The 18116-nt window shown below is 47.3% G+C and overlaps 2 protein-coding genes across 2 annotated transcripts in view; both read right to left on the bottom strand.

Moving 5' to 3' along the window:
- Window positions 1-1806: 1806 nt before the first annotated feature.
- INHBE (inhibin subunit beta E) lies at window positions 1807-3095 on the bottom strand (the record flags this gene model as incomplete). Its single annotated transcript, XM_080706464.1, has 2 exons — window positions 1807-2564; window positions 2798-3095. 2 exons carry the CDS (start codon window positions 3093-3095, stop codon window positions 1807-1809), a joined length of 1056 nt encoding a protein of 351 aa, XP_080562590.1.
- A 6028-nt stretch (window positions 3096-9123) lies between these two features.
- The window catches only part of INHBC (inhibin subunit beta C), a gene marked incomplete at both ends in the record, with an annotated part of 11071 nt that continues 2078 nt past the window's right edge, over window positions 9124-18116 (bottom strand). Inside the window, one exon of the mRNA XM_080706568.1 lies at window positions 9124-9866. Within this exon, the coding sequence (XP_080562694.1) occupies window positions 9124-9866 (743 nt within the window). The remainder of the gene's footprint in view (window positions 9867-18116) is intronic.

Consider the following 18116-nt stretch of genomic DNA (forward strand, 5'->3'; position numbering starts at 1 on the left):
CCAAGATATGCCCTTCTTCCAGAAGAGCTCTAAAAGAACACACTATGGATCGGTGTTTCTTAAACTTTTTGGTTTTAAGGCCCTACTATATTGTGTGTGTGCATGTGTGTGCATGTGTGTTTGTGGTACTGGGGATTTAAATACTCAAGGATTTTCTAGTTCTGAGCTACAACTTCAGCCTTATTTTATTTTTTATTTTGTAACAAAACCTGCCAGGCATGGTGACACATGCTTGCAATCCCAGTACTTGGGACAGGAGGATCCCAGGTTTGCAGCTAGCCTCAGCAACTTGTGAGGCTCTCCGCAACTTATTGAGACCCTGTTTCAAGGTATAGAATAAAAAAAATACGGCTGGGGGTGTAGTTCAGAGATAGAATGTCCCTGGGTTTAATTCCTGGTACTGGAAAGAAAGAAAGAAAGAAAGAAAGAAAGAAAGAAAGAAAGAAAGAAAGAAAGAGAAAAGAAACAAATCAGGGTCTCACTACATTGTAGAGGGTCTCTCTAGGCTGCTGAAACTGGCTTCAAACTGTGATTGCCCTGTCACAACCTCCCAAGTACTGGAATTACAGGTATGTACTACCATGTTCAGTTAGAACTCCTCTTTATCCTTAAAAATTATTGCTTAGCTGGGTGTGGTAGTACACACGTGTAATCCTAATACTTGGGAAGTTGAGATAGGAGAATTTCAGGTTCAAGGACAACATCAGCAACGTAGCAAGACTCTCAGAAGACACTGTTATAGAGAACAAAGGGAAGAAAGAAAGAACAGAAGGAAGAAGGAGAAAGAAAGGTTGGGAGTTTAGCTCAGTGGTAGAACGCCTCTGGGTATAATCCCTAATACCACAAAAAACACACACACCAAAAAAAAATTAGTAAGCTTTTGTAGGTGTCTTCAGATCTATCAGTTCATCATATTAAAATTAAAACTGAAAAATCATGACAAGAATACACAGGTTCACATTCCATTAACAGTGATGTCAGAAAGATGATGTAATCTTATGTCACACTGGAAAACTCCACTGTACAATGTTGAGATACTGAAAATAAAGAAGGCAAGTAACATCTTGGTATTATCAGAAAAGCAAATTTGGCCTTGGGGAAAACCCTTCAAAGGGTTTCAGGGACCTCCCGAAGTCCCCCGACCACACTTTGAGAACCATTATTCTAGACCGTCACCTCACCCATTCTTCATGACTCACACTTTTTTCTCAATTTTATTAGGAAAGTATAAATGTCTCTCCGTTGGGTCCTATCCCCTGAAGAAAAATCAGAGAACTTGTTGGGTTTAGCACCCCTTTTTCCTGACTCCCCTCTTCGGTACTCTCCTAAACACCCTCCCTCGGCACCTTGCCCATCTCCCTCTTGACCCTCCCTTGAAGCACTCAGCAGTCCCTACCCTGGGCCAGCCTGTTCTCCCTGTCCCAAGCCTCCTGGGCCCTCTGCTTCTTCCTTCCCTTCATCGAGGACTTTCTCGAGAAAGACTAAGCAACTTTTTCTGTCTTTCCTTCCTTCCCTCCCCTGCTAGCTTTTGCTATCTTCTCACAGGGCCTAGGGTAGGAAATCATGCTGTCTGAGTACCTTTAGAGGAAGCACTACCTATTTGCCCACACATCAACCAGCGTGCAGCAGGTGTGTCTGGGACAAGAAAGTGCCCATTTGGGTCCCATCAGGGTCAACCCAGTCATACCGCCAGGTGGCCTGTTGGGCTGAGGCATGGATCAGGAAATCTGATTTCTCCAGACACAGATGTGCTTTGCCTGGGAACCCCCAATTGATCTCTTCACTCCAAACCCCCAGATCCTCTTGCTAGCTACAGCCACAGGCCTCTACCACCATATCTGGCACATCCGTCTTGACCACATTTCCATTATGGTCAAGGTAGAGGAGAGAGAGAGGCCTTCGGGCAGTGGGGACACAGCAGGAGGTACCCTCAGGTGAAGGGCTGTTGGCTTTGAGGAGACTGAAGACTGCAGAATGGAAGGACGCTGCGATACCCGGGCTGCCGGCCAGGTGGGGGGGACACTGACCGCTGCAGTAATTCAGCTGGTACCCCTCGGGCTGCAAGATCCAGTCCCGCCATCCCAGTTCCTGGAAGTCTACATAGTGGTCTCGCCTACAGCATAAGGGAGTCTCGGGGTCACAAGTGGGGGTCCTCCTCCTAGTCCGGCCTGTTCCAGGCTCTTTGGCTCGGATCTTAAGCTCCAGGAAGGGTCGCTGGTGTCCCGCTGTGTCCAGAAGCGGCTTCAGTGGACCAACAACTGTGCCGTTGCCTTCCAGGGGTTTGCAGTCGAGCTGGAGTTTCAGAACACCGGACTCCTCACTCCTGAAGCCACTAGAGGGCAGAGTCAAGGCATGCCAGCCCGGGGTAGTCAGCTGGTGCTCAGCCAGGAGGGTCCGGGATCTGCGGAGCCTGCTCCTCGGGCCCCATCGGAAGATCCTCAGGTAAAGACTACCAGGAAGGGTGGGGAGCACGTGCAGCCAGAGGCGGGCGTGGTACAGGCGGTGGGACCCAAGAGTGGACAGGTGGAAGGTGAGCATGGAGCTGCAGGTTGAAGTGGAGGAGTCTGCCCGAAAGACGCAGGAAGGAAAGAGAAATGTGAGCAGTGATGAACCTCCCCTCAGAAGCTCCCCCAAGCCTGCCCACTGCTCTCCCTCACACCGCCTTAAGAAAAAGAAAGGACTTCCTGGTATGTCCACAGTCACTCCCTGCCCTGCTCCTCCTGCCACACCCCACTCCCTCTGCCTCTTCTCCCTCCCCTTCCCTGTCTGCTCTCTGCCTGTCTCTCTCCTCACCCACCTGTGTTGGTAGCAAAACTGATGACCTCTTCCCCGCTCCCTGGAGCCACATTCCCCGGCCGGAGTCTCCGAAGGGCTCTGGTCAGCGCTGCCTGGGGTGGAGGATGGGTTATTCTGGGGCGACTGGTCAGGTGCAGCCCCTCCAGGATTTGCTGCTTGGCTAGCTCCAAGATCAGAGCTCGTTCTGCTTGGGGTGCCAGTGTTGGGCCCCCACAGGAGGGGCAGGCAGATCTTGCATTCTGTGCCCATAGCAGGGCCCACAGCAGCACCGGCCAGAGCTGGACATCAGGGACCCCCATGCTCCTGGTGGACGGCCCTGGTTGGGAGCCTTGTATGGCCGTGGGTCTATTGAGTCTGAGCACGAGGGGGCCAGCGAGGGCTCAGCAGCAGCAGACACCAGTGCCACAGCTACCTGTGACCAAGGGTAGGCCCTGGGACTCAGCAAGGCCGCAAGGATCATCCAATGGATAGCTCTGCTTGACCTTCAGAGTTCATGTGTATTACCAACTGGACCTCTTTAGAGCCAGCTGCCTGGGGCTTCTTCAACTAGTTGCCAGCCGGCAGACCTACCCTCTGAGCCTTAGGATTGGCCAGCTGTGCTGCCCATCAGGCCCCTGCAGGGGGTGGAGGTCCCCCCCTGGAGCTCGGGTTTCACCATCTGGCTGTGGTGGCTTGAGGCAGGGGCATGGGGGGGGGCAATGTGGACACGCATGATGCAAGAAAGAGGATGATTTCACATGCTCAACTCCCAAGGTCTGGACTCAGAGGAGGGACTCCATACGAGCCAGCTGGGAAGGGCAGTTCCCCCATAGGTCCAGCCTTCCCAGTTTGCTCAGCTGCCAGTGCTCCAGCAGTATCTGTGGGACAGCTGTGAGTTCCAGTGTTTATTTCTCTGGGGTCTCTGGGCCACAGGGAGAATTATGGTCTATTTCTAGAACTGGGGCTGGGTCAGCGGTGAGAGGTTAGGGGCGGTAGGAGAACGGAGTACTTTGCTCAGGCCAAGGTGGCAGTACCACGGGACATGGAAGTCACCCCTGACCCTGCCTATGCTGGCTGCCCAGAGTCCAATTGGACTGGTGCGCGATGTGGAGGAGGGCCAGAGCAAGGGCTGGAGGATGTGCTTCTGTGATGTCTGGGGAAACCCAAAGAGGTGGGGGTAATAGTGATGCAACCTCATAGCAGGGCAGAGTCCATCGAGTCTGGCAGAGAGGCATGCGACTCGGATGGGTCAGTACCCGGGCGACTGCTTCTCTTTCAGGGCACTGTAGGAATTGCCTAAATTTGAGGCATCCTAGAAGTGCTGCCAGACCTCTATAAATGGGGTTGGGAAATGGGAGGTTTCTTTATTTTGAAACAGGGTCTCACTAAATGGCTGAGGTCCTTGCTGAGTTGCTGAGGCTAGCTTCCAATCTACGATTCTCCTGTCTCAGCCTCCCAAGTACTGGGATTACAGACCTGTGCCCCAACACCTGGCTTTATTCCATCTTGAGATGAGGTTTTGCTCTGTTGCCTGGGCCAGCCCAGCACTCCTGAGTTCAAGTGATCCTTCTACCTCGGCCTCTTGAGTATCTGGGATTACAGGTGTGTACCACCTCGCCCGGTCCTCGCTGACTTTAATTAGAGGTAGGAGGGACCCTGCAACTTGAATTCAAGAGGAAGAGCCTTGGGCTAGTTTTTCTCTTTCTGCCCCAGTTTCTTCAAGAAGCTGGGGGAGGCGGCAGGGAAGAAACTGTTGGGAAGGAAATGTGATTTGGAAATGTGTTCCTACTCCACTTATCCTTCTCCCTCCATCAAGGGGGTATTAGATCTGGCCCTGGAAAAGGGGTTGCGTCTGGAGGGACAGGCCTCAGTACCACCGGTGTCCACCATGTGGCAGTGCCGTGCCACTGGACAGCAGCTGGCTTATGCTGCTGACCAGAGCTTCCCAGGGACAGGGAAGGGGCTGCTCTGGGAAGCAGAAAGATGGGGCATGTGCCATTCCCTCTCGCTCTGGGGACCCTGTCTCCCCTGCAGAGTCAGGGAAGGGCTGCTTCCTCCGCTGTTCCCCCTCACCACTGCCGGAGAGCAGAGGCTGTCCTCAAGACTGCCTTGCTGCTACCTTTGGTTTTAGACCCCATCACCCTGACACATGGCAGTGGAACTCATTGATGGGTACCAGACACTTCCTAGACACTCGGACACCATGTGGTGAGGGACGAGAAGGGATGCTAAGACCCTCAAAATACTCCTGTGCACTCTGCATTTCTCTCTAGGCCCTGAAACATATTCAAACCCTCTGGTCGGTGCCATCTCCAGCTCCTGGCTTCCTCTCTGTTGCTTGCTGCAGGTGAGTGGCCATCCTCTAGCCCCTGGGGTCTGGAACATGAGACTGAAAATGGAATTGTCGGCCCGTGGTGGTGGTGCCCAAAGGGCTCACCAGGTTGGGGCCAGGAGACAGAGTAAGGAGAAGTAGCAGGGTAGCAGGAAGTGGCTGCGGGAGTCACTGACCCCACCTCTCCACACCCTCTCTGTCAGGTGCCCCCAATTTCCAGCTCTTCCCACCCCCTTCCATATAAACCTGGCCCAGCCCTGCCTCCCACTGGCACTTACGTCAGAACTTCAGCTATAAATACGCTCTTCAGCATCTTAGTCACTTTTCCCAAGAAGTGCTCCCAGGTTATAAATACCCCAGCCATCTGCCTCATTGCCTGCCCTACCACCAACCTGGCTGGGGGCTGGGGTAGCGACAGGTTTGGGGGTGGGTAAGGAAGTAGAAGTGGCAGGAGTACTTATCTGGCCCCGAATGAGAACGGCCTGGAGGAGTCTAGAGGTAGGGGTAAGGCGGCTCAGGAAGAAAATGTTTGGAAGAAGACAGACCCACACTTTCCCCTTTTTACAAAAAGCAGAGCCAAAAAGAAAGGAAATAATATGGATCCTGCGTGCATTTTAAAATACGCTTTTTTGTTCAGCGTGGATTTTTTTTACGCATTGATTTTGATGTTTAAAAATTTTTCATTAAAATATTACTTCTCTTGATTAATTTTTGTGCATTCACCTTAAAAATTTGTCCCCAAGGTAAGCACCTCATTTTGCCTTACTTCAGTTTGGTCCTGGGGCTTGAAAAGGAAGAAAGATCTGGGAGAGAGGTGAAGTAGGGGGACCCTGGAAGATGGGGGAGGGGGAGACATCAGAAACCCTCTTCAGATGAAGGTCTCCACAAGGAAAGGCGGGGCGATTTCTCTGGGTTGTTCAGGAAGCCTCACTGCTCAGACTTGCTGTCCCCCAGGAGGTCACTTTCAGACTTTCTCCTCTAGCATTCCCATTTCAGGGACCTCTTACCCTGCTAGGAAGGGATTATAAACTGAGCAAACACAGACATCACGTTCCCCAAAGGACACGTGGGTTTTGCGCAAACTCGGCCTTGGGCTGCAGACAATATCGACCCCATGGTTCAGGGCTATCCAGCCATAGGGAGGAGGTGGTGGGGGAAGAAGGGCAAAGGTCTAAAGAGGACCGACCCTGCTTCAGGGCAAATGCTACCCTCTCCTCTGCCCAGGCCTTCCTCCTCTTCTTCTGGTCCCCCTCAAAGGCCCTATAGTAGCCACCCATGGAGGTGCACACTTGTAATCCCAGTATTTGGGAGGCTGAGACAAGAGAATTGTGGGTTCAGGATGAGCCTTAGCAACTTTAGTGAGGCTCTAAGTAAAGCCAGGCGTGGTGGTGCACACTTGTAATCCCGGTATTTGGGAGGCTGAGACAGGAGGATCGCGGGTTTGTGGTCAGCCTCAGTTACTTCACGAGGCCCTCTGCAATTAGCGAGACCCTGTTTCAAAATAAAAAAGAATAAAAAAAAATAGGACTGGGGGTGTAGGTTGGAGGTAGAATGGTGCTGCTGGGTTCAATCCCCAGTGCTACAAAAAAGGAGGGAACTGGGGGCATAGTTCAGAGATAGAATGTCCCTGAGTTCATTCCCCAGTACCACAGGGTGGGGATGGGGCTGGGAAAGGCCTTGCCAGTTCTAGCTTCCAGATCGGAATCCTGGCTGCAGCTCTGGGGGTGGCTGAAAGAAAGGCAAGTCAGAGGTCCTGGCAGCCAGCGTAAGCATGCCTCTGCCTCCTGCCACATGCACACCCACGGGGTGTCGGCTCACTTGATGATTGATCATCGATCTGTCTCATCTCTTGGAGCACAAAGGGAAGAGAGGAACATCCAAACCCTACTTTTTTTTCTTTTCTTTTTGTGGCACTGGAGACTGAACTCAGGGGCATTCTACCTCCAAGCCACACCCCTAGCCCTATTTTATTTTAAAATTTGAAACAGGGTCTCACTAAAATGTCAGACTTGCAATCCTCCTGTCTCAGCCTCCTAAGTATTGGTATTATAGGTGTGTGCCATCACATCTGGCTTCAATACTTAGTTTTTTATTAGCTGTGAGATCCTCAAAAGATAGGTCTGGGAGTATAGAAGGGGCCTAAGGATGAAGAGAAGGCAGCCTTGGAGAGGAAGAGGCATAAGTGTGAGATGGATACAGCAACTCAGCTCTGAGGGTCCATGCGAAAGGAGAGCAGAGCAGAGCAGGCTCGGGGCCATCAGGGTGTCAGGCAGGGCCAGGCAGGGGCCGCCTGTGTCATCAGAAGGACCTAGTGAATAATAACAATAATAACTATTATTATTATTATATAATATATTATTATATAATATATATTATTATTATCATTATTATTATTATTTTGTGGCACTGGGGGATGGAACCTACTGGTTGGTGTCACTAGGAATGGAACCTAGGGCATTCTACCTCCAAGCTACATGCCCAGCCCTATATTTTAGTTTTTTATTTTTATTTTTTGAAACAGGCTTTTGCTGAGTTACAAAGAGCCTCACTAAGTAGCTGAGGCCATCCATGAACTGCCATCTCAACATCGTCTCAACATCCTGAATGCTGGGATTACAAGCATGAGCCACCACGCCCGGCTAAAAAATAATAATGATTAAGCCGGGTGTGGTGGCACACGCTTGTAATCCCAGTACTTGGGAAGCTAAGACAGGAGGATCACACAGGTTCAAAGCCAGCCTCAGCTACTTTTTGAGGCTCTCAGCAACTCAGTGAGACCCTGTTTCCAAATAAAATATAAAAAAATTAGGTCTGGGAGTGTAGCCCCTGGATTTCACCCCAAGCACTAATAATAATAATAATAATAATAATAATAATAAATTGTTATTGTTATTTTGCGGCACTGGGATGGAACCCGGGGGCATTCTACCTCTGAGCTATGCTCCTAGCTCTATTTTTTTATTCTTTATTTTGAACCAGGGTCTCACTGAGTTGCAGAGGGCCTCACTAAGTAGCTGAGGCTGGCGCGAACCGTGATCCTCCGGTCTCAGCCTCCCGAATGCTGGGATGACAAGCGTGCGCCACCGCGCCCGGTGTGAAGAATGATTTACAGCGGTGTGGTTCCTTGTTGGTAGAGGCACCAACAAAGAATGCTGAAGCACCAGGAACTAGAAAAGGGAAAGACCATTAGAAATTCATAGTGTTGAAACAGAGTTGTCAGGACCTAGGAAGAACTGGAGCCACGGAAGGGGGTAGCTGGATAGGAGCTCTGGAGGCACAGCGGAGACACAGTTACAGAGAGCCATGGCATGTAGGCAAGTGGGCAGCAGGAATAAGAAAGTCTGATCTTCATATCCTCCTATCCTTTGGTCTCCTGCCTGGGTTTCCCCTGGGTCAAACCCAGAAAGAAGCCAGAGGAGGTGGGAGCTCAGAGGACTTAGCTTAGGCAAGTCAGCCCCAAGGACAGAGCAGGGCAGAAAAGGGCAAAGAATAGATAAGAATGTGCAGAGAGCATGAGCAGCCTACTCAGGCAAGAAAGGAGTAAATGCCTCAAAGCCCAGAATGGGGTGACTGTCACTCTGGAGAACATTAACATAGTCCTTGGTGACTCTTAGGAAGGGCTCTCTAGAGCCAGGAAAGTCAGAGGGAGAGGCTGGGTCAACTCATCCCGGAGTGGGAACCATCAGGTGGAAGGTCAAGGAGGCATCATAGATTACGGAGTTGGTGAAGGGTGAACTCAGAGTGCCTCTGCTTGGGAATAAGATGGCACTGCTCATGGCTGGAGGTGACTTAGAGTCCCTAGAGTAGGGTTTGAGCACGAGGGACATGCAGGATAGATGTGCCCTGGGAGAAAGGGCAAAGGTCATGAAGATGGCAGATAGAGCTCTCCTCAAGTCAGAGGTGGGAGAATTTCCATAGGTTGCTCGGGAAGTGGTGGTCCACATCCTAGACAGAGGCAGGAGGGGGCTCATTCCGTCCTTGGGGAAGGGCACCTCTGCTGCTATGCCACACGTAGACTAACTGCACCCACAGGCCTCTACCACCATGTCAGGTATGTCAGTCTTGACAATGTTGCTGTCCCTGTCATAATAGAGCAGAGACAGGGGGCGACGTGCCGTGGGCACACAGCATGAGCCCCCTCCGGCGGTGCCAGCAGCTGTGTTGGCTTTGAGCAGATTGAGCACTGCAGTGTGGAAGGAGGCAGCAATGCCAGGCATGCCTGCCACATGTAATGGGCACTGCCCCGTGCAGAAGTTCATCGCGTAGCCCTCAGGCTGGATGATCCAGTCGTGCCAGCCAATCTCACGGAAGTCTACAAAGAACTCTTGTCGACAGCACATCCTGGACCCTCCCTGGCAGTCGATGCCTCTTCGGCGAACCCGGTGCTTGCCCCCAGCTCTTACCCGGGCGGATACAAAAGGCCTATGGAAAGCACCCCCTAGCACGACTGAGCTTGGGGCTACCTGGCCTTCAGGTACTAGCTCCAGAGTAAGGTGCCCCTTGCTGCAGGCAGCCTGAGCTTCAGGCCCCAGGATGAGCTGGTACCAGCCAGTGGCAGCCACCTCCAGCAGGTACTGAGTAGCCAAGGTGAGGTTGGTGTCACGTGGGCTCAGCACAAGAACCCTCACGTTGGTAGACCAGGTAGCATTGGGAGGAAGCTGTATAAAGAACATGAGGCTGGCCTGCTGGATCTCCATACCACCAGTTCTATCAGAGGAGAAGTGGAAATCAAGATGAGTCTGGTTGATGTTGGAGAGGCCTGTGGACACAAGAAGCCCCAGTCACTGCGACCTTCTAAGTGTTGATACTACCAGCTACCTCTCTATTTTCAGCATTCTTGAACTCTCTTGTAGCTCTTGCCACTTGAATATGTCCCTTAAAGTTCATGTGTTAGAAAGGTCATCTCCATGGCAGTAGTGTTGGGAGGTGGGGCCTACTGTGAAGTATTTGAGTCACGGAGATCAAATCCCTCATATTGATTAATGAACTTATTAAAGGAATAGGTGCCACATAAAGAGATGAGTTTATGACCCACCCACCTGCTTGCCTTCTCTGTCCCTCCATCATGGAAAAGTAACAAGAAGATCCTCACAGGTTGGGTGTTTTAGCATATGCTTGTAATCCAGTACTTGGGAGGGTGAGACAGGAGGATCACAGGTTTGCAGCTAGCCTCAGCTACTTAAGTGAGGCCCTCTACAACTTAGTCAGACCTTGTTTCAAAATAAGGAATAAAAAGTAGGGCTGGGGTATAGCTCGGAAGTAGAATGCCCCTGGGTTCAATTCCCAGTATCAAAAATAAAAAATAAAAATAAAAAAATCTCCAGTATCAAAAAAGAAAAGAAAAGAAAAAAAGAATGTCCTCACTGATACTGGCCCCTTGACCTTGGGCTTCCTAGCCTCCAGAACCATGAGCTAACAAATGTATGTTTATTATAAATTATGCCATAGGTGGTATTCTATTACAGCACCACAAAATGAACTAAGAACATTGGTAATGAGAGTGGGCTATTGCTATAACAAATACCTGAAAATGTGAAAATGGCTTTGGAACTGGTTCATGGTAGAGAGTGGAAGAGTTTGGAACAGGTTAGGAAAAGCCTAAACTAGCCAGGTGTGGTGGCACACACCTGTAAACCCAGTACTTGGGAGATTAAGACAGGAGGATTGAGACCCTATTCCCACATAAAAAATAATATAGAGCTGGGGGTATAGCTCAGAGGTAGAATGCACCCTAGGTTCAAATTCTACTACCACATACACATACACACAAAAAATGAAAGAAGGAAGGAAGGAAGGAAGGAAGGAAGGAAGGAAGGAAGGAAGGAAAGAAAGAAAGAAAGAAAGAAAGAAAGAAAGAAAGAAAGAAAGAGCCTAGACTCCCTGCCATGAATACATGAAAAAAGTATTAAAGGCAATTCTGGGGAGGACTCAGAAGAAGAGGATCACACAGGGCAAATCTGACACTTTTTAGAGATTACTTAAGTGGTCGTGATTAGAATGTTGGTAGAAACATGGATGGGAAAAACAAGTTTGATGAGGTCTCAGGTAGAAATAAGGACTATCTTACTGGAAACTGGAGTAAAGATCCTCCTCGATACAAAGCCACAAAAATCTCGGCTCTGCTGTGTTCAGGTCCTAGAGCTTTATTGGAGGCAGAAATTAAAAGTGATGAGTTTGGGGCTGGAGGCAGTGGCACACGCCTATAATTCCAGTACTTGAGATGCTAAAACAGGAGGGTCATAGGTTTGCAGCCAGCCTCAGAAACCTTGTGAGGCCCTCCTCAACTAAGTGAGACTCTGTTTCAAAATAAAGCATTTAAAAAATAGGACTGGGGGTGTACCTTGGAAATAGAATGCCCCTTGTTCAATTCTCAATATTGCAAAAATAAAATAAAATAAAATAAACAATAAGCCAGGCATGGTGTCGCATGCTTGTAATCCCAATACTTGGGAGATTGAGATAGGAGTATTGCAGGTTCGAAGCCAGCCTCAGCAACTTAGTGGGGCTCTCAGCAATATAGAGAGACCCTGTTTCAACATAAAAAATAAAATAGGAATAGGGGTATAGTCAAGAGGTAGAAGGACCCTGGGTTCAGTCTCCAGGACCACAAAAATAATAAGGAAAGGAAGGAAGGAAGGAAGGAAGGAAGGAAGGAAGGAAGGAAGGAAGGAAAATAGGGTTGGGGGTGTGGCTCAGAGGTAGACTGTCCCTCGGTTCTATCCCCAGTACCACACACAAAAATAAATAAATAAATAAATAAATAAATAAATAAATAAATAATTTAGCCAGGTGTGGAGGTGCATGCTTGTAATCCCAGCATTTGGGAGGCTGAGACAGTAAGATTGTCATTCATGGACAGCCTCAGCTACTTAGTGAGGCTCTTTGCAACTCAGTGAAAAAAGAGGGGGCTAGGGGTTAACTTGGATGTAGAATGCACTGGGGTTCAATCTCCAGCACCACAAAAATAAATAAAATAAAATAGGGCTAGGGGTATAATAGCTTGAAAGTATAATACCCCTGGACATATATCTAATACCCCTGGGTATACCACCAAACCAAATAAAACAAAACCAAGAACCAAATAATCAAAAAACAGACTCTCTTAGGGCTGGTTGTACAGCTCAGTAGAGTGCTTGCCTAGTGTGTGCAAGGCTCTGGATTTGATCCTCAGTACCACAGAAAGGGGAAAAAAAGTCTATGTTTTTAGCTGGTATGTCATACTAATAAATAACCAAAACAGCTAGGTACGGTGGCACATACAGGTAATGCCAGTACTTGGGAGGCTGAGACAGAAGGATCACAGGCCAGCCTCAGCAATTTAGTGAGACCCTGTTTCACAATAAAAAATAAATAAATAAAGCCAGTGTGGTAGCACATGCCTATAATCCCAGTACTTGGAAGGCTGAGACAGGAGGAACACAGGCTCAAGGACAGCCTCAGCAAGGAGGTGAGGCTCTTTGCAGCCTAGCAAGACCCTATTTCAAAATAAAAATAGAAAAAAAAAAAAGGGCTGGGATGTAGCTTGGACGTAGAATACCTCTGGATTCAATCTCCACTACCAAAATAAAATAAATAGATAAATAATAAAATAAAATTGGGGTGGGAGTGTAGCTCAGAGACAGAATACCCTTGAATTCAATTTCCAGTATACCCCAAATTAGATAAATAACAACAACTTCATAAAACAAAAAACAAAAACACATGAGTGCCGGGCGTGGTGGCACACGCTTGTAATCCCAGCATTCGGGAGGCTGAGACGGGAGAATCGCGGTTCGCGGACAGCCTCAGCTACTTAGTGAGGCCCTCCGCAACTCAGTGAGACCCGGTTTCAAAACAAAGAATAAAAAATAGGGCAGGGGCTGTAGCTCAGAGGTCGAATGACCCTGGGTTCCATCCCCAGACCTGCAAAAAACAAAAACAAAAACAAAAACAAAAAACATGAAATAGAAGTTAGTATCAGAAGTGAGATGCTAACATGACAAAAATTTAAAATATGTAGCAGTGCTTTGAGACTGTCCAGCAGAGGTTAGAAGGATAGGGAAGAGATTATTAACGAAGGCAGAAGAACCATGAGGAAATTGTTATTAAAAGCTGGAGAAAGAAGAACCTGAGTTATGTATTGGCTATCACCTATGGTAACTTGGAAGCCAAAAATGATATCTAACAAAGTTGTGAATTTAGCTAGAGATATTTCCAGGCAGAATAGTGAAAATGCCAATTAGCTTATTTTAGCTGCCTATGATAAGACATTTCAGGGGAGAGATAAACCAAAAAAAAAGAAGAAGAAAAAGGAACTGTTCAGTTTTCAAGCAGAATTAGAGAAAATATTTCTAATAGGACTTGATACATTGAAAATTAAAACTTTTGTTTCTTCTTTGTCTGACAAAGGCTCTCAAAGTAAGAAAAGACCTCAGGACAAAAATCAAATCCAGTCAGGTGTGGTGGTGCACACTTGTAATCCCAGCATTTGGAACGCTTGAGACCGGAGGATTCGTGGTGCACGGCCAGCCTCAGCTACTACTTAGTGAGGCCCTCTGCAACTCAGTGAGACCCTGTTTCAAAATAAAGAATAAAAAATAGGGCAGGGGGTGTAGCTCGGAGGTAGAATGCCCCTGGGTTCAATCCCCAGTAGCACACACACACACACACACACACACACACACAAAAAAAAAAAAAAAAGAATAAAAAATATGGCTCGGGTGTAGATTGGTGATAGAATGCCCCTGGGTTCCATCCCAAGTAGCACGCGCACACACACACACACCCCAAATCCAGGCACTGCCAGTGAGTGAAATGTGGCCTTCAAATTAAGACGAGAGTAAATAAAAAGGTCAGTTGTTAAACCCTTCATTAAGACCTAACATATTGTTGAGATCTACAATTTAAGGTCATGTTCTATAATCCTCTCAACTAGACAAAAGCGCTTCTAAGAATCTTCAAGATGTGGTCCCATGACACTGACTTTAGCCTAAATAAGTGTTTGTCTTGACAGAGTACAGTGCCTTTTGTCTACGTGAATAGACTACAATTCATTATTTAAGGAGCCCATGGAATGAATACACACACACACACACACACACACACACACACACACACACTCCAAGCCCTATTTATTAAAAAAAAAAAATATAGGGTCTTGCCAAGTATGGTGGTGCATGCTTGTAATTCTAGTACTTGGGAAGTTGACACAGGAAGATCACAGGTCCGCAGCCAGCTTCAGGAAATAATGAGACGTTGATTAACCTAGCAAGACCCTGTCTCAAAATAAAAATAAAATGGAGCTCAGGGGCCAGGTGTGGTGGCGCACGCTTGTAATCCCCGCGCTTGGGAGGCTGAGAAAGGAGGATTATGCAGGTTCAAAGCCAGCCTCAGCTACTGAGTGAGGCTCTCAGCAACTTAGTGAGACCCTGTTTCCAAATAAAATATAAAATAGGTCTGGGAGTATAGCTCAGAGGTAGAAAGCCTCTGGGTTCCACCCCCAGTACCACACACACACACACACACACACACACACACACACAGTAGCTCAGGGAATAGCTCAGAAATAAAATGCCCCTGTGTTTAATCTTCATCCCCCCCCACAAAACAAACAAACAAAAAAACCCACAGGGTCTTGCTAAATTACTACCCACTAATCTCAAACCAGGTATCCTTCTGTTTCTGCAACCCAACTACTGAAATTATAGACATGTGCCACCATGCCCGACTCCCGCAGGATTGTTTTGTTTTGTTTCGTGCTAAGGATTGAACCCTGGGGCATTCTACCTCTGAGCTACACCCCCAGTTCATTTTTTATTTTATTTAATTAATTAATTAAATAATTATTTTCATATGTGGTACTGGGGATTGAATTCAGGGGTATTTTACCTCCATATCACACCACTGGCCTTGTTTTTTGTTTATTTGTTTTGTTTTATTTGTGGTACTGGGGATTGAACCCAGAGCCATTCTACCTCCAAGATATACACACAGCCCTATTTTTTATGTGTGTGTGTGTGTGTGTGTGTGTGTGTGTGTGTGTGTGTGTGTTTTACTGGGAATGGAACCCAGGGGCTTTCTACCTCTGGGCTACACTCTCAGGCTTTTTTTTTTTTTTGCGCGGGTCTGGGGATGGAACCCAGGGGCATTTGACCTCCGAGCTATACTCCCTTCCCTACTTTTTATTCTTTTATTTTGGAACCGGGCCTCACTGAGTTGCAGAGGGCCTCACTAAGTAGCTGAGGCTGTGAACAGCACCACAATCCTCGATCCTGGGGTCTCAACTCAGACCTATTTTTATATTTCACTTGGAAACAGGGTCTCACTAAGTTGCTGAGAGCTTCACTAAGCAGCTGAGGCTGGCTTCGAACCTGCGTGATCCTCCTGTCTCAGCCTCTCAAATATTGGGATTACAGGTATATGTCACATCTTTCATAGATTTTGTGTATGGGGGAGGTGAATGGGGGATTGAACCCAGGAGTGTTTTGAAACATGGTCTCACTAAATTGTGAAGGACCTCAGTTAGTTGGTGAGGCTGTCCTTAAACCTGCAATCCTTTTGTCTCAGCCTCCCAAGTACTGGGATTACAGGCGTACACCACCATGCCCGGCTCTCTTGCAGAGTTTTTTGGTTTTTTTTTTTTTGGTGGTACTGGGGATGGAACCCTTCTACCTTTGGGCTACACTCCCAGACCTATTTTATATTTTTATTTGGAAACAGGGTCTCTTAAGCCAGCAAGGCTTAAGGCGCAATCCTCCTGTCTCCACCTCCCAAGCACAGGGATTATAAGTATTGTCCACCACACCCGGCAAGAGTTTTAATTTTAAGAAGGATTCCTCTCTTTCTTTCTTTCTTTCTTTCTTTCTTTCTTTCTTTCTTTCTTTCTTTTCTTTTTTGTAATTAGAGATTGAACCCAGGGGCATTCTACCTCCAAGGTACACCCCAGCCTGATTTTTTAAAATTTATTTATTTATTTATTTATTTATTTATTTATTTATTTATTTATTTATTGGTGGTGGTACTGGGGTTCCTGGAAGCCCTTCTACCTCTGGGCTACACTCCCAGACTTATTTTCTCACTAAGTTGCTGAGAGCATCACTAAGTAGCTGAGGCTGGCTTCGAACCTGTGCAATCCTCCTGTCTCAGCCTCCCAAGCACTGGAATTACAAGTGTTGCCACCACACCCCGCTCTTAATTCTTTATTTTTTAAAAAACAGGGTCTCACTAAGTTGTGGAAGGCCTCACTAAGTAGCTGAGGCTTAAGGAGGATTTTAATAGTAAAAGAAATACCAGTTTGAACCATAAGGAATAGAGATAATTCAAAATAAAAAGAAGTCTCTGGCCCCCCAATTTCTCTGAGCAGGAAAGTCCACTCAGAGAACTACTGAGCTACAAACTTAGGTCATTTCCTATTTAGAAGGAAAGACATGCCGGGTACTTTTACTCCCAGCATTTGGGAGGCTGAGACAGGAGGATCATGATTCGCAGACAGCCTCAGCTACTTACTGAGGCCCTTTGCAACTCAGTGAGACCTTGTTTCAAAATAAAGAATTTAAAAAAAAAAAAAAAAAACAGAGCAGGAGGTGTAGCTCTGTGGTTGAATGCCCCTGGGTTCCATCCCCAGACCTGGAAAAAAAAAAAAAAATAGGACTGGAGGTGTCGCTTGGAAGTAGAATGCCACTGGGTTCAATCCCCAGTACTACACAAAGAAAGAAAGAAAGAAAGAAAGAAAGAAAGAAAGAAAGAAAGAAAGAAAGAAAGAAAGAAAGAAAGAAAGAAAGAAGGAAAGGGAGACATGTCAGAAGGTAGAGAGCCCAGGGCTACAAGGGTGGATCTAGGAGTACAGAAGAACCATGATGAGTCATAGGAAAACTTTCCACAGAACACAGTCAGGCCCTAACCCAGGGAATGCTGGATCTGGGGTGGACTGAGATATATTCCTGGATAGATATAAATTTTTTTTTTCAGGTACTGGAGATTGAACCCAGGGGATTCTACCTCCAAGCTACACTCAGCCTTTTTTTTTTTTTTTTTTTTTTTTTTTTTGGTGGTACTCGGGTTCCTGGAAACCCTTCTACCTCCGGGCTACACTCCCAGATCCATTTTATCTTATTTTTATTTGGAAACAGGGTCTCTTAAGCCAGCACAGCTGGCTTCGAACCTGTGTGATCCTCCTGTCTCCGCCTCCCAAGTGTGGGGATTACAAGCGTGACCACCACGCCCGGTTACACTCAGCCTTTTAATTTTGTTTTGTTTTGTTTTGAAAATGGGGTCTTGCTAGGTTGCTGAGAGCCTTACTGCCTTTTTCAGGCTGTCCTTGAACCTGCAATCCTTCTGTCTCAGCCTCCGAAGTACTGGGATTTTAGGTATGTGCTATCCATTCCTGGGTGAAACCAGGGGCATTCTATCTCTGAGCTGCACCTTCAGCCCTATTTTATTTTTTATTTTGAAACAGGGTCTCACTAAGCTACAGAGGGCCTTGCTAAATTGTTGAGGCTGTCCATGAACTTGAGATCCTCCTGCTTCAGCCTCCCCAACTACTAAGATTACAAGCATACTCCACCATGCCCTGCGCAGATATCAGAATTTTAATGGTTAAGTGACTGCTCTCCCATTCCCCATCTTGAAGAGTAGTGTCTCTTATCCTGTCCCTGTCTCAGCATTGTATGTTCAGTGTGTGGGAGGCAGATAACTTGTATTTTTAGGACATAAGCAGTGGTATGTTAGTAAATGTTTAACTAACAACTGGTCTCCGGGGAAAAAACTCTAAAGCCCTGATTTGCAGAGCTTGCCAGTTTCTGTAGTATAAATTCTCCCACAATGTCCAATTTCAAACAACTAACATGATGTTACTGGACAGAAGTTGTGACGAGATGTTCACAGACAGCTCTCATAAGGCAATATGAGTGAGCTTGATCAAGGACTCCACTGAAAGTCCCTGCACCTGAAGGAATGTACTAGAGGAGCCTCATCTATTGGTGCCTGAATCAAATGATGGATGAGACTTTGGACTTCAAGCCTGACCCTGATG

Source organism: Muscardinus avellanarius, assembly GCF_963383645.1.
Source record: "Muscardinus avellanarius genome assembly, chromosome: 11".
Lineage (NCBI taxonomy): Eukaryota > Metazoa > Chordata > Mammalia > Rodentia > Gliridae > Muscardinus > Muscardinus avellanarius.